Raw genomic sequence first — 16,080 nt, forward strand, 5'->3', positions numbered from 1 at the left:
ATATTGTAGCTAAAGTGTTTAGCCATGAAATTTTTTGTATTTAGCTACGATATACTTTGTAGCTATATATGCATAATGTTGTAGTGTGTAAACAACCTCAAAAAAATAAAATACATAGTACTATAAACATTTACGATTCATGTATCATGTTATATAATTTTTTTGTATACAGTCAACAATTTAATTTATATTTTTACACTGATCTTCTTCTACTTGAAAAGTGTCCCGCTTATTAGTTACTATTAACAAATTACCACCACTCAAACCACTAGAATAACACAAAAGCCAAAAAATCATTTTATAACAAAAATATAACAACAAAATCAAATAAGGTTGCTAAAGATTTCAGCAATCTAAATTCCAGCTTTTGGATACCAAAATGGAACAGGAATCAGACATTAGTAAATAAAGAGAAGAACTAGAGAAAAATTCAAAAATTGAACCTGTGATATGTTGCAGAATGAAGAACGGCAAAACCAATGGATTTTTTGAGGAACAGGAAAATTTGGACAGAACCAAGAGAAATGAATACAGTGATTAGACAATTTGATGTGCATTTTTATAGAGTCAAATAAAGAATATATGCAAAAATATTACACCATTATAACCCTAAAAGATGAAAGAAACAAAACTTAAATATGAAAACTATATGACTTCCCATCAATAATTACAATAAATAAATAGAGTAGTTAAAATATCATTTAAGATTGCAAGAATCAATATTCTCACGCAATTAATTAAAAAAATATTCCCGCGTAATTCTATATTTATTGTATTTTCATGTTCATATACATTGTATGTGAAAAGATGTTCATAAATTAATAAATTTATAATTTTACTGACAAAGATACCCCTGCCGTTAGCCAAGTTGATGAAAATACCCCTATTTTAACGGAGGTCCATTGTGGCAATCTGAGACAAATTTTTAGTTCAAATTATACACGTGTCATCTTCTAATTGGATGTCTTTATTTATTTATTATTTAATAATATTTGTTTTTCATTTGAGAATTTTATTATTTCCTTTCTTCTTCTTTTTCCTTTCTCTTTCTTTCTTTCTTTCTTTTCTAACTACTTTGCAGGTTGTCACTTCCATTTTCCCTTCCGCCATTTTTCTTTACTTCTTTCTTCTTCTTTTTTGCCTTTATAGAGAGATCTGATAGGGGACTATATTAAACAGAATGAAGGAAGGAAAAGAAAAGAAAAACTGAAGTAGGTTAAAGGTTGAGAGAAAATTTTGGTTGGTCGGAAAGCTTGAGGATCGCCGGCACCATTTTTCCGGCAAAATTTAAAGTGTAGTGAGGATGACTTTTTCCTCATCTTCAAAAGAAACAAGATTTCCAACTAGAAAATAAAACTACCAGATCATAAGTATCCCCATGACATTCATTAACACCCAATAAAAATATATAGCAAAATGTATTAGTAATATTTATCTTTGACCAAGAGCTTAACTTTACTGCAATTTCCCATAAAGTGTGACCCCCAAATTTGCTAATATTAGATTTTCTCTGTAGTGCTTCTGATATCATAGTTGAGATAGACAAAAAAAAGATAAAAAGAATGAAAGAAGAAAAGAAAAAATGGTAGAAGGAGAAATGGCAGTGACGAAGGACTTAGAAAAGAAAGAAAGAAAGAAAGAGAAAAGAGAAAAGAAAAAAGAAAGAGAAGAAAAGGAAATAGAATGAAAAATTCTAATGAAATGGATTAATTTTAAATAATAGTAACTAAATATAAACATCCAATTAGAAGATGACACATGTATAATTTGAACTTAAAATTTCTTTCAGCTTGTCACAGTGGACCTCCGTTAAAAACTAGGGGTATTTTCATCAACTTTGCTAACGTTAGGGTTATCTTTGTCTCTAAAGTATAACGAAGATTATATATGAACTATTTTTAAAAGTAGAGAGATATACCTAACCATTTTCCCTAGAAATAATGTTTGTCTGAAGGGTATAATGGTCATTTAATTTTTGATGGGTATTTGGTAATTCAAATTTTTATTTTGGGGCTTCTTACTTATAATATAGTATAAGGATATGATAGAGCTAATTAGTCTTATAATATTTTCCTTATCATTTTTCATAGTGGATCTTTTGGGTTGGACCTTTTCTCGGAGCGTTGGCTGCTTCTCTCTATCACCAGCAAGCTCATGCTGCCGATACTTGGAACTCCTATTACAGCAACCCCAGCACTTGAACAGCTAGTCTCTCGTCATTAATAATGCTGTATCTACCCGGTAGCACTTAAGGAGTGATTATCATTTGCTGGCCTTGAATTTCTTTTGTTTTTTACGCACTTTTTGTGGCTTGTAAAATGTCGAGCACAGTTGTTTGGTTCTATCAATGATATTTTGATTATTCTTCAGTTTTAAGTTCTACCTAGTTTCTCTTTTAGATATTTCACTAGTTCCGCAGTCTTTAGTAATAACGAGAATTAAAATTACTTGGGACTTTCTTTTAAGATATTTTACTAGTTCCACTGTCCTTAGAAAATGATAAGAATTCAAATCACTTAGGACGGCAGAGCACGCCATTACTAAACAAGCTAGCGAAGTCCTTGTGGTGATTAGGCTAATTGCTCATTGACAAATAGATCAGAATCAAGAAATAAGTCAACATATAAATTCAGACGTTATACATGTGCAATCCAGCACCAATATTAGAAATCCAATTATATCAATTTAGACAGCAACTACTAAAATTCACAATTTAGAGGTACAGTTGATCAATTGATTACCATTAATCTAGAAACCAGTTTTTCGTTGTGCTTAATTAGCTAATTGTTCATCAGTATGATATCAGCATCAGAAAATAGCCAAGGTATGAGTTCAAACGTAATGCTTCAATATAAACAGAAGAAATCCAATTCTATCAATTTAAACAACTCATGACAGCTATCAAGCTGATCAAGACTTACACTTAAAGCAGACGACATCCATGTCTTCTTACGATTGAGATACAATGAACCAGCTTCTCTTTCGTTCTATTACCGGTCATTGCAAATCTAAAACTTGCTTTTATGGTCAGAGAAGCAGAAAACGTAATCAAAAGGTCAAAAGGTAGGAGACCTGATCAATGAAGATAATAATAAACTTCAAGTGAGGTAATGCTAATACCCTTGATCCTAAAATCAAGCTCCACTGGCTTTTCAGATACATTTCTTCTTCATAGGGGCAAAAGCAATACAGGACAAGGGATGAACTCAGCGAGTAGGTTCGCATCAACATGCTTGGAATGGATAGCTTCCATACTCATAATTACCACATCCAAGTTCATCTCATCGGCAATTTCACCAATAATGGCCGTTGGCTTGCTTCCTTCACCTAGCCGCTCTAACAGCTTGAACTCCTGATATCCACCTGCGCAAATGTTTGCTTATACCCATCAGCAACTATACCAGACAACATGTAAAACTAAGGATGAGGAACAAGTTCACAGTCATTAGTATTACGAAAAGTAGACCATAACAAGCAGTATACACTACATACCCGGACACTTGTGCTGCATGATCAAAATCAAGGGTAAAAAGATAATTGCAGACTCACATAACAGGAGCTCCACAACAGAATAATGAGATAACGAACTCATAATAAGATTGAAAAATTCGTCCAATATACAAGCCAAATGCTGAAGTTCCCCAAGATTACTCTGTGCTAATCGCAATGCAGCTTGCGTGCAAAATACCAGTTGCTGCTAAGCACAGCAATGCAAGTCTAGTGCACCCATCCAAGTTGCACTTTGTATTCACAATATATCAACTGGTTCATGCTCTTTAAATATAGGGCAAAAACAGTAAATACACACCTTCAGATAAATGCCACCGGATGCTCGCTAGTTGGGTCTCATGCTCCGGGACTGCTTCTTTCTCCTTTTCATCAATAACTGCAAAGACCATAAAGACCTAGATTTCTTGAAATCTATCACTAAAAGTTTCTGTACCAAGAAAGTCATCTCTGTAGTTTAGCTTTTGAAAAAACCGATAGCACATAACATCTGGGACATCAAGAAACGTACCAACAACTGTTATGTCAGCTCCATACTTCTTCGCCAAAGCAGCGGCAGTTGCTGCAGCCTGATAAATTACCGAGAATAAGTAACTTCTATAAGGTTTATAAAAAAATATACATGCCACTTACAAAATCAAATGAGCTAGGTGAATATGTTCAAACCAAGGGGAAGAAAGCGGCAAAACAATATAATGCAGTTTGACAAAAAGAAACTGATGCAGATGTGTTCCAAGAGTAGCCAATACATATCTTTTCTCAGAACCACAGTGAAGAGGAACTAAAAGGCCCAGCATTTTATTGAATCCCTTAAACCTCTTTAGATTTGGTGGTTGTACCATAAGAATAGTTCAAACAGTTGAATTGGAGGTTAACTCCAAATCACACACACACATACATACATACATACATACATATATACATACATACATACATACTATACTAAAAGTGGGAAGGTCCTAACTCAAAAGTTAATTTGGTGGTTGTACCATAAGAATAGTTCAAGCAGTCGAATTGGAGGTTAACTCCAAATCTCTCACACACACACATATACATACATACATAGATACTATACTAAAAGTGGGAAGGTCCTAACTCAAAAGTTAATTTACAGATTTATCCATAAAAAACTGAGCGACAATTTTACCCTTCAATCAAACATTATTCAAGTAACTTATTTGTACAAAGATGTAAAAATACATTCTATTAAAAACAACAAAAAATGAAAAGTTAAATAAGAAACAGATTAATGTGGGACATTAAAATGGCCAGGTTTACCAAGGCTTTTGGTTTTCCCGAAATAATGTATCTAAGCTTAGAGTAATCATGATAATATTGCTAATAATGTGAATTTTAAAACAAATATAGAACCTATTGTTCAATTCCATCATTTATGTTGGTCTACTGAGCCAACAACGGTTATTTGGTTCATTGAATTAATAGCAATGTGAAGAGTCAGAATAAATTTTGTATTGCAAATAGTTCACCAAGAAGCTTCAACCAATCTACTTCCATTCCCTCAGAGAATTGAGAAACATATTCCAAAACAATTGCTTGCAATTTAATATATAATCTTGAGATCAAAGAGTACATGGCAAACAAGACTTTTCATTTATCTCAGGTGATTTGTAGAGAGAAAAGATGGAATTCATTATGCGTTACTTCCTAATAGAGGATGTACGCCGTTCCTCTTTACCATCACAAGGCTTGTGGCAAATGGCAAATGGCAAATCTGTAGATGAGGAGGCGCTTGAGGAGTAAAATATGAAGGTTGTATTCATTCTTTCCCACATAGGGCAAGGTGATCGAAATATTTGAGAGATTCTGCCATCTAATAACACATTTTGGTTTGATGGCTTAAGGCTTCCAAGGATATGAAAATCCAGGTATTTGGTATTCAGGTTGACTCATAGAGAGAATTTAGGATTAATTGTATATCCCTTCTTGATTGAAATTTGTTAGTAAGCCATGCGGTTGAACTTTTTATGACTCAATTGGACAAGCACTGAAACAAATATCTTGATGTATATTATCATTATAAAGTATATATAGTATTTTATGCTTTACTAACTAATCTTTTGTATAAGCGTATCCAGAATTTTAAGAGTATGGGTGCACCATTACTTTTAATATAGATGTTGGGTTTGATTATATAAATTTTTTAACAGTGACAACAAGTTGACGAGCAAACAATAATTAATAATTATTAGTATTATTTATGTCCTCGATGATTTTACAACTTTGCATACTCTAAAACTATCAATAATTGCATAATTGGTTATAATTTTAACTACCTTATATTTAAATATCTAGCTAAAAGTCATTTTATAAAGAAACATTTTATTGAAAGCTTTCTCTTTAAAGGATGACCAAAGTAGTTTACCAAGAAGGAAAAGGTAACAATAAACAAATGTAAGCATCTTTAAATTTAAAATATCAAAGAGTAGCAAGCAGGAATCAAACCCTTGGCCTTGAAGGCAAAGGGGCACTCTGCTACCATTAAACCAAAGTGCTCACTTGAGCATGGGTTCACACATGTTTATTTATAACTTTATTTCGAAAAATACTAGTGTGATACATAGTCGAAGGAGGAGAGCATGAATTCACGTGAACCCACTCCTTACTACCTAGATCCACCCCTGTTTGCATTATGCTTTAACCATTGGTGGCTTTAAATCAAAAGCCACATTTTACATAAAGGGAATTCTCCAGCATTCTTAACAACAAATCATTCTGCCAATTCTTCGACGTTGAAGAAGTATTGTTATTCCTCTTTCTTTATTTTCTTTCCTCTAATTTTAGAACTCCTTCTCTTTATTGTACTTTCTTTTCTGTATAATTATTTACTCAAATATTTATTTAATAATATTAATATTATTTTATAAAATCATGTACTAAATAATTCGGTAAGAGAGACTAGTAAAGATGGAAATGGAGGCAGTAGGTTTCCGGCAGGGAGCTATCTCCGTCACAGTCTAGGCCCACCATCCCGACCCATTTAATTTTCTTCTGCCCTATCTACGCCTTTCTGCCCCATTATGTTAAGTTGCCTTCTATTTTTCCAACGTTAACTTTTGTCATTAACTTTTCACTCTGTTCGCTTAACCCACCATGCCCACTATAAATTTTCTATGGAACTGTAGATCTCCCCCCTTCCCCGTTGCTTTCCCCGCTTAAGAGTCACCCCAACCCTCACATCTAAAGCTTCCCCCGTCCCATTGACATCCAGAGGTAAAATGTACTTTTTGACTTCAGCTACAGCTAACGACTGCTAATTTGGAATCACAATCTGTCAAAAACATATGCTATGGTGAAAGAAAATTCACCAATAAAAGAATTACAGAGAACTTAGCAATTTTTCCTCAAAAGTGCCATTCTTCAAATATGACACTTGGAGAAAGAACCTTAATTCTTTTTTAAAAAATGCACAAATAGAAAGGAAGCAATGATTTGTCTGTTTAAGCACTGATACTAAGAAGGAAAAATGTAGAGAAGAAGTGGACCTGTCTTGAACCCTCAGAGAGATAAGGATTCCGGTCTGTAATTGGTAGGAGTACATGCTTGAAGTTGGTGAAAGCATCTGCAGCTGAGCTGGCTTCAGATGCTTGGGCCTTAACAGATGCTGCAGAAATGAGCAACAATAAGTTTCCCAAGTCGAAACTTTTGAATGACAGAAAGAAGATGTGTCCACAGTGGTGTGATTGGATTAGCAACTCTTTCATAGTCCTCAGAAAATGAGACATCAAATGACAAATGAAGATGTTGTTCTTTATGTAGCTAATATGTTCGATAAAACACCTCTGATAGGACACGTCCTCTCCCAAGAACTTGCATAAAGCAACAGAAAATCTTTATAAAACTAAAAGTTCCATATAACTTTCTAGCTTACACTTTTTTAAACAGAGTTGCCTCAGGTTATGAATCCTCACTGACCATGTTCATCATTTAAATTCATTTTGATCCAACATTATACAAATTTAAAAAAAAAACAGAAAGTACTAAAATTTCCCATTGGAAGGTACATTGTTCTAAACCAGAAATACAGATAACTACTTAGGAAAAAGATAAGGAGATGATTCATTCAACTATATTAGAGACCTTTTATACCAAATGCCCAATAAAAGCCATAGTTGGATGGTCAATTTTGCACTGAAGTTAAGTTAACTGGCCATAGCATAATAAAATTCATCTTTAGTGGAAGCACAATGAAGTTGGCTAATGGAGAAACTTGCTGTTGAACAGTTAAAAGGTTTAAAAATTTACAACCACCAGAATTAAATTATTTCTTCTCAATAACCGCCATCAACAAATTGAACGCTTTCCAAATTAGTAAACTTTATCCACGAAAGACTTGGGGGGGGGGGGGGGGGGGGGGTTGGACAAAAACAAATTCAGCAATCTACTGAAATTCCAATTTCGCTTTAGTCATAAGTATATGGAGAGCAGAGTAAAGGGTATTATTACCTTTGTGGCCGAATCTCAAATTCTTGGGAAAATTAGAGACCCTGCCCCTGCCCCTGCCCCTGCGAGTGTTAAGGTTTAGGGAAGAAAAAGAAAAACTCACCGAAGATAGAGAATTATAAGAAGATGAAACTGGGCGAGTTAAAATCGAGCTAGTGGAATGGGGATTTGAAGTATCAGCTGGGACTGTTAGCAAGTACTGAGCAAATGCCATGGATGAGTACTCGAGGTTTTTGGGATTGGACTCTGGACTGTGCGGATTTTGTGAAGTTGAGTTCCAGAATATAGAGGATGGGAAGGAGTGTACATGATTAGAAGTCCGCCCCTTTTTCACAAATTTTTGGGGAAAAAAAGTATTCTTGAGAAAATAGTTTTCTAGATAAGAAACGTTTAGCGTTAGATGGAATTTTAAAAAATGTTGTTATGTTACGACCAAAGTATCTGGTGCAGCGGACGGGGCGCTCCTCCCCTGATAAAGGTTTCGAGTTCGAGTTCTGGGTATGAAAAAATTCGTAGTAGGAAGCGTTTCTCTCCGAATGGCCCCACCTGACGCGAATTCGGATATAATCGGGCTCCAATGCGGGTACCGAATACCGTGTTGGAAACCAAAAAAAAATATTGTTTGGTTCTCAATATTCCTTCCGTTTCAATTTGTGTGAACCAGTTTAACTAGACACGAAATTTAAGAAAAGTGAGAATACTTTTTAACTTGTGGTATAAAATAAAGCACATATATTTTGTGTGATTATAAATCAGCATTAAGGTAAATTGTTTCCAACTAAGAAAATGGGTAATTTTTTTTGGCACGGATTAAAAAGAAAATAGGTTCAAATAAATTGAAACGGAGAGAGTATTATTTATCAACGGAGTTTCTTTTTTTCATTTTTTTTCAGAATTTGGAATAACCATATAATGGTATATTTGTGAGAGTGACATGAATAACTTTAAATTTCGTGACACTTCTTTTGTCTTAAAAATATTCAAAAAATAGCAACATTGTTGGGAACATTGTAGAATAGTAGGTTAATTTTCACCTGAGACTTTCTAAGATGTGGAAAATAGCAATTAACCCTTTGAGGTTTTGAAAAGTGAGAGTTAGCTCCTTTATGGTATAAGTAAAGTGGCATCATGCTTAATTTTTGAAAAGTGATACTTTACTCGACTTAGAAATTATGTGTGCTTTCCCAATTCAAATTTGTTTGGGGCATAGTAGCAATTGTTGTTGTTTGTATTTTTCTTTCATCGTGAAAAGAACAATTCATACTATTAAAAAAAAATTATACTTTTCAACTCATTGCCTTAAGTTACTTAAAAATCGTCACCAAGACTTTAGGTACTGTAGGCGTATTAAGGTGGAGGAGGTTGTGGGAGCAATGCGTAAGATGAGCCGGGGCAAAGCGATCGGATCAGACGAGATTCTAGTAGAATTTTGAAGGTATGTGGGTAGAGCAGGCTTGGAGTGGCTGACTGAGCTGTTTAATGTTATTTTCAAGACGAAGAGGATGCCAGATGAGTGGAGGTGGAGTACGATGATCCCGATGTACAAGAATAAAGGGGACATCCAGAATTGTAACAACTATAGGGGTATTAAGTTACTAAGTCATACCATGAAAGTTTGGGAGAGGGTGGTGGAAGGGAGGATAAGGAGGGCAATGTATATATCTGAAAACCAGTTCGGGTTCATGCTGGGTCGTTCTACTACGGAAGCTATCCACCTTATCAGGAGGTTGGTGGAACAGTACAAAGATAGGAATAGGGATTTGCACATGGTTTTTATTGATCTAGAGAAGGCGTATGACAAGGTCCCTAGGGACATTCTTTGGAGATGCCTGGAGGTGAAAGGTGTGTCGGTAGCTTATATTAGGGCGATAAAGGATTTGTATGATAGAGCTAAGACTCGGGTTAAGACTGTGGGAGGTGACTCAGAGCCTTTTCAATGGGAGGTGCCATGGTGTATGTTGTTCGCTGATGATATAGTTCTGATTGATGAGATGAGAGGCGACGTTAATAAGAGACTAGAGGTATGGAGGCAGGTCGTGGAGTCTAAAGGTTTCAAGTTGAGTAGGACCAAGACGGAATATTTGGAGTGCAAGTTCAGCGATGTATCGGGGGAAGCAGACGTGAAGGTGAGGATTGACTCGCAAGTTATCCCTAAAAGAGAGAGTTTCAAGTACTTAGGGTCAATTATCCTGGGAGATGGGGAGATCGACGGGGATGTCATGAACCGTATCGGGGTGGGGTGGATGAAATGGAGGCTAGCGTTTGGAGTTCTGTGTGACAAGAAGGTGCCACTGAAACTTAAAGGTAAGTTCTATAGAGCAGTGGTTAGACCGGCCATGCTGTATGGAGCTGAGTGTTGGCCAGTTAAGAATTCTCATATCCAGAAGATGAAAGTAGCCGAAATAAGGATGTTGAGATGGAATTTGCACTTTTTAACTCTTTTTTTGGCTCAATTCAACTTCAATTAAATTCAACTCTCTTCATGGCATCATTTACCTAAAAATCTAGCAATGCACACCATAAATCACCTCATTTTGTAATTAAAGGACACAAAAACTAAATAAAAGAGACTAGAATAAATGGTAAAATCACCACTCATCAAGACCTTACCCCTACCCCGTAGGGGTAGAGAGGCTGTTTCTGGGAGACCCTCGGCTTAGAGACAAAAGATCTGTAACAACAATAGAAACCAGACAAATAATATCAGCACCGTAAGAGACAACAAATAAGTGGAAGGACAATAATTATGGTAATAATAAAAATTGAAAATAAAAATAAAAATAATGTGATGAAACAAAAATCTCTAGCAATCCTAGACACAACACTATCAGACTAGCCGGAACAACGAGGAAAAAATGCTCAGCTACCCTCTAACCTACAACCCTAATGCTCGACCTCCACACTTCCCTATCCAGGGCCATGTTCTCGGAAATCTGAAGCTGCGCCATGTCCTGCCTGATCACCTCGCCCCAATACTTCTTAGGTCGCCCTCTACCCCTCATCGTACCTGTCAAAGCCAACTGTTCACACCTCCTAACTGGGGCATCTAAGATCCTCCTCCTCACGTGCCCGAACTATCTAAGCCTCGCTTCCCGCATCTTGTCGTCCATGGGTGCCACGCCCATCCTCTCCCGAATATCTTCATTCCTAATCTTATCCAGCCTAGTGTACCATGGTTCCGCATCTGCGCAATACTGCTCGCTTATGTGAGTGGAGGTCCACATCTGCTCATATCACCAATTTCCCACTGTGACCGCATCTGCGGTTGACAATCCGCATCTGCGAAAGGAAATCCGCTTTTGCGGAACCGCACATGCGATGATTGTTCTGCAGATGCGGTCAACGGGCTTTAGCTAAGAACAGTGTTTCCATTTCACATTCTTTCGATTCCAAACCCACAAATACACGACCTAGCTCATTTATAAAGTATCTTTGGAAAATCTTGGGCAGTCTTGGACCTATTTTGAAAGAAGAACACAAGTTTTGGAGCTAGGGTTCTTGCACACACACTTGGGTCTTGAAGATTTGAAGCTTTTGGTTGAGAATTTCTTACTCATTTATGCTCATTTTTTCATTTTCTTGCTTTGTATTGAATATCTAAGTGTGTAGTATTTATTCCAATACTTGAATCTTATTTATGGAAATATTCATATTTAAAGTGTGGATTAAATATCTTGTTATGCTTATGTATTGAACGATTTTTATTTATTATAAAGTTGTCGCGACCCAAAATCTCAACCGTCTTGATGGCGCCTATCTCGATACTAGGCAAGCCGACAATATCAATAACCCACAATTTCTTTTAAATACTGAAAATATAATAATTAAGTTTAAGAGTAAATCCCACAAACATTAGAAATAAAACACTCCCAAAATCTGGTGTCACTGAGTACATGAGCATCTATACATTACAAGTCTGGAAAAACTGGTCTATAATAATCCGAGACCAAATACAATAAACAAAAGGATAGGGAAGGAGAGACAAGGTCTGCGAAACATAGTAGCTACCTCTGAATCTCCGAAAAATCAACTGTGTGAAAGAATCAATACCCACTGTGTCCGGAATCACCTGGATCTGCACACGAAGTGCAGGGTGTAGTATGAGTACAATCAACTCAGTAAGTAACAATAATAAATAAGAACTGAAGGTAGTGACGAGCTTCACAGCTAAGTCCAAATACAGTACTTTTCCACATAAAAGGGTAGGCATGCTCTCAAGTTCAACATTTAGAAATTCATAGTAATTTCATAACAAATTTGATTAAAACAGAAAATAATGTTTTTCCGAAATCTCCCAAAAAAAATAGTGATATATGACAGCTAAAATGCAGCAAATAATGAAATCAATGCATCCTCTCAGAGTAACAGTCACTCAGTCCTCTCATTCACTCCAACCTTACAGTCACTCTTTCCTCACAGTCACTAATTTCTCACAGCCATTCATCACTCGGCACTCGGCACTCGGCACTCGACACTCGCACTCAATAGGTACCTGCGCTCACCGGGGATGTGTACAGACTTCGGAGGGGCTCCTTCAGCCCAAGCGCTATAACAAGCCAATCATGGCATATAACAATAAAATATGCTGCGGCATGCAGCCCGATCCCATATATATCCTCATAATTAGACCCTCGGCCTCTCTCAGCCATCAACCTCTCCAGTCTCCCGGGCTCAAGATGTCATGAAATCAGCCCAAAATGATAATATGATGCATCAATAAATAGCAACAGAGACTGAGATATGATATGAAATGAATGATCATGAATGAGTATGAAATTTCAATTGGAACATATAATTCAACCGCATAAATGACCCCAGTGGGTATCAACAATAACAACATATGCCTAAGCATGATTTTTAATACGAGTCTTAGCTCAATGTTCTCTAACACGTAGAGAATGTACGGATATCAACAGATTATTCAACTATACAGTCCCATGGAATTTGACCAAGTCACAATTCCTACGGTGCACGCCCACACGCCCGTCACCTAGCATGTGTGTCACCTCAAAACCAATCACATAACACATAATCCGGGGTCTCATACCCTCAGGATCAAATTTAGAACTGTTACTTATCTCAAACCGTGTAATTCTTTATTCCTCTATGCCCTTGCCCCGAGAATTGGCCTCTGAAAGCCTCGTATCTAGCCACAATTAATTCGATTCAGTCAATACCAATTATTGTAATTAATTCAATAAGGAAATACTAATTTTCCAATAAAAATCCAAAATTCACTCAAAAATTGCCCGTAGGGCCCATGTCTCGGAACCCGACAAAATTTACAAAATATGAACGTCCATCCAACCACGAGTCCAACCATACAAATTTCACCAAATTCCAACATGAACTCGACCCTCAAATCTTCAATTAAAATCTTTGAAGATTTCTACCATTTTCAACCCAATCTTTACCCATTTGAACTCAATAATCTTTCGATAAACCTTATTGGTACATGTATGTATAAATAATACTCTAACACTCAAGAATCATACTTTTAATTACCCAACTTTACTCCAAGCCGAAATTGAAGAATTGGGGAAAGAAATTCTTACCTCTTTGAAGCCCTAGCAATATTCTTGTGAAATCTTCAAACCTTGAACAAGAATTGATGGATAAATAACTAAGTCTTCACTTTCTCTCTCTAAAATGCTCTCACATCTCTTTAAAATATCTGATTTTGGCTCAAAAATGAGCTTTAAGGGCTATAAATCGAAGTTGGGTCGGGTCAAAAATTATAAAGAATGGAAGCTCCGACGCAGTTATGCGATCGTATAACAGGTATGCGGTCCGCATATCGGCCGCATAATTTGGCCTCCAAAACTGGGCGTGACTGACCCGGTCTGCGGTCATTATGCGGCTCGCATACATGTTCTGCTGTCGCCTAATGCACCGCAGAATAGGTCTGCGGTCGCATAATGCACCGCAGATTTTCCTCAAATCTTGCCCCTCTCCTGATCCACTCTGTGACCATTATGCGGTCCATAAAGTGATTCTGCGACCGCATAGTGGTCGCAGAAATGACCCTTTTTCCGGCAAATTTTTCCTTTACATATCGGTGCATTGTTCAACCTAAAAAGTCCGAGTCGCGGAGAGCAAGCTCGCCGCGAGAAATTTCTATAATCTTTGTACTAATTGATCTACCTCGGCACCACAAAACCTTAATTTTCTTAGCAAATTTTCTCTGGGGTCGTTACACATGAGTCAACATTCGGTCAACCTTTTTAACTTAAATTCTAAACCTTGGAACTAAGTACTCCAAATCATTCCAAAACCTCACCGGACCCGAATCAATTACCCCGGCAAGCCAAATAATAACCGTAAATCATAATTTGAGCAGTAAATGGGGAAACGGGATTGCAATAGTTAAAACGACCGACCAGGTCATTACAGAAGCGAGTTATTGTTTTTTTAATTATTCTTATTCTTTAATGTTTCCAAAGAGATTAGCTAACCCTAGGACTCACCCATTAACTTCGAATTAATTTTGGAAAAGATAATTTGGGGTTGGGAAAGATTAATTAACAAGAACTTGAGGCTTTAACCCTCACTTTATAGATTCTACCTAGGGATAGGATTGAACTACTTGTAGCCATATTCAGGTGTGCTTAATCTCTTAATTGTTTTAGGGATAATTCAATTAGGAAGTCTTGTTAGTCTTCGGAAGAAGCTAATATAGAATTATTACCCGAGGTTAATTAACTTAAACTCGCTCATAATTGTAAAATCGTGAAATACATTGGATCGTTACTTGAGTGTAATTCTCAATGCATCCATACTTGTAGCTATTGATCATTTTATTTGCTTTCTAGGTTAGTTTATATTTTCGCATTTAGCTATAATATTTTCACAATCATATTTTAAGTGTTTGGCTTACCATAATAAGTGATAATTCTCTTACACGCCTAATCGCCTACATATTGTTCTATGTAGGATTCGAACCCGACTCATAGTTAGATAAATTATATTGCATGCGACCGTGTCCATTTACTTTTTAGTAGTGGATTTGGACGTCATCAAAATTGGTGCCGTTCTCGGGGAACAATTTGGCGTATTTAGGTTGTTTGAGAAATAAGCGTACGTGCTTTGGTCCAAACTTGTAAATATTTGTGTAATTATTTTTCTTATCTTTGTTTATCTTCTTGTTTGTTTCTTGTTTATTTTCTTAGTTTTTAAAAAAAGTGGCATCATATAATGAAAATTGGTCGGATGGTAGTTGTTCATACTTTGATGATCCTTGTCCTTATTATGGAGGACCACACTCTTGGCAAAATTGTTTAAATTCTCCCGGGGGCAGATTGTGCGCACAATCTCAAACCCATGAGTGGAGTATTTATGATAAGTGTGATCGTCAAAACGGCCATTGGGATAGTTGTGCTTATTTGTCCTTCCCTTCCCCAAACCCCCACTATGATGATTCTACTTTTTGTGATGATAATTATAGGGATATGGAAGTGGAAGAAATTGAGCATGGTCAAAATGGAAAGTTCAAGATCATGTTAGAATGCCTACTTGAAGGAGGAAACAAAGAGCAAAATGCCTTGGAAGAGCTTTTGGAAAATAGCCTACAAAATGATTTGGCGCTTGAAAGGTTGAACTTGCAAATGGGAGAAATGCTTGAAGCTTTAGAGGTCTAAAAAGCCTCGAAAGTAAATGATATCCAAGAACCTTCCTTAGATGTTGAAGCCGAAATTCCTTCTTTCGTACTTGATCAAAATCAAGAAGAATTCTCAAATGCTCAAAATGAGAAAATGATGCTCATGTTGGAGGTCATTCTTGAAAATAAGGAGAAGCACAACTTGGCACTCGAGGACTTAAAACAAGTTTTGACTCAAAATGATGAGAATATCCGCACTTTGGAAGATCAAATGAAAATATTGGTTGAGGCTCACTATGCCCACCAACTTGAGAGTGTGGAAAGAAGTCAAGAAGAGTCCAACTTCGAGAAAGAAAGTGAGCTTTATTTTGAGGAATCAAAAATTGAACATCCGCCAACCGACTCCATGCTTGTTAGTGATGTCGAGAAAAATATGGAATTAGAGTCAACCGATGTAATTGAAAATATGGTTGAAGTTGACTCTAGTTCGGGGGATCACAAGGATGTCAAATTTC

General features: G+C 36.4%; 3 protein-coding genes across 4 annotated transcripts in view; 2 read left to right on the forward strand and 1 right to left on the reverse strand.

Annotated features, from left to right (window-relative positions):
* Window positions 1-2,376, forward strand: part of LOC104104618 (aquaporin PIP2-7-like) — a 78,862-nt gene extending 76,486 nt beyond the window's left edge. For both annotated transcript variants that reach the window (XM_018773593.3, XM_018773592.3), the window contains exon 4: window positions 2,091-2,376. In XM_018773593.3, the coding sequence (XP_018629109.1) occupies window positions 2,091-2,201 (111 nt within the window). In that variant the 3' untranslated portion in view covers window positions 2,202-2,376. The remainder of the gene's footprint in view (window positions 1-2,090) is intronic.
* A 451-nt stretch (window positions 2,377-2,827) lies between these two features.
* Window positions 2,828-8,343, reverse strand: LOC104104619 (uncharacterized). The gene is made up of 5 exons (XM_009612756.4): window positions 7,972-8,343; window positions 7,011-7,129; window positions 4,019-4,076; window positions 3,809-3,886; window positions 2,828-3,363 (listed from the first exon to the last, which is right to left on the reverse strand). The coding sequence occupies exons 1-5, from the start codon at window positions 8,180-8,182 to the stop codon at window positions 3,170-3,172; spliced, it is 660 nt and encodes a 219-aa protein (XP_009611051.1). The 5' UTR covers window positions 8,183-8,343; the 3' UTR covers window positions 2,828-3,169.
* Window positions 8,344-9,620: 1,277 nt separating this feature from the next.
* Window positions 9,621-15,605, forward strand: LOC138904737 (uncharacterized). Its single transcript, XM_070193242.1, has 2 exons — window positions 9,621-10,309; window positions 15,413-15,605. The coding sequence occupies exons 1-2, from the start codon at window positions 9,621-9,623 to the stop codon at window positions 15,603-15,605; spliced, it is 882 nt and encodes a 293-aa protein (XP_070049343.1).
* Window positions 15,606-16,080: the final 475 nt, after the last annotated feature.

The sequence above is a fragment of the Nicotiana tomentosiformis genome, chromosome 2 (genome assembly GCF_000390325.3).
Source record: "Nicotiana tomentosiformis chromosome 2, ASM39032v3, whole genome shotgun sequence".
In the NCBI taxonomy this organism is placed as follows: domain Eukaryota; kingdom Viridiplantae; phylum Streptophyta; class Magnoliopsida; order Solanales; family Solanaceae; genus Nicotiana; species Nicotiana tomentosiformis.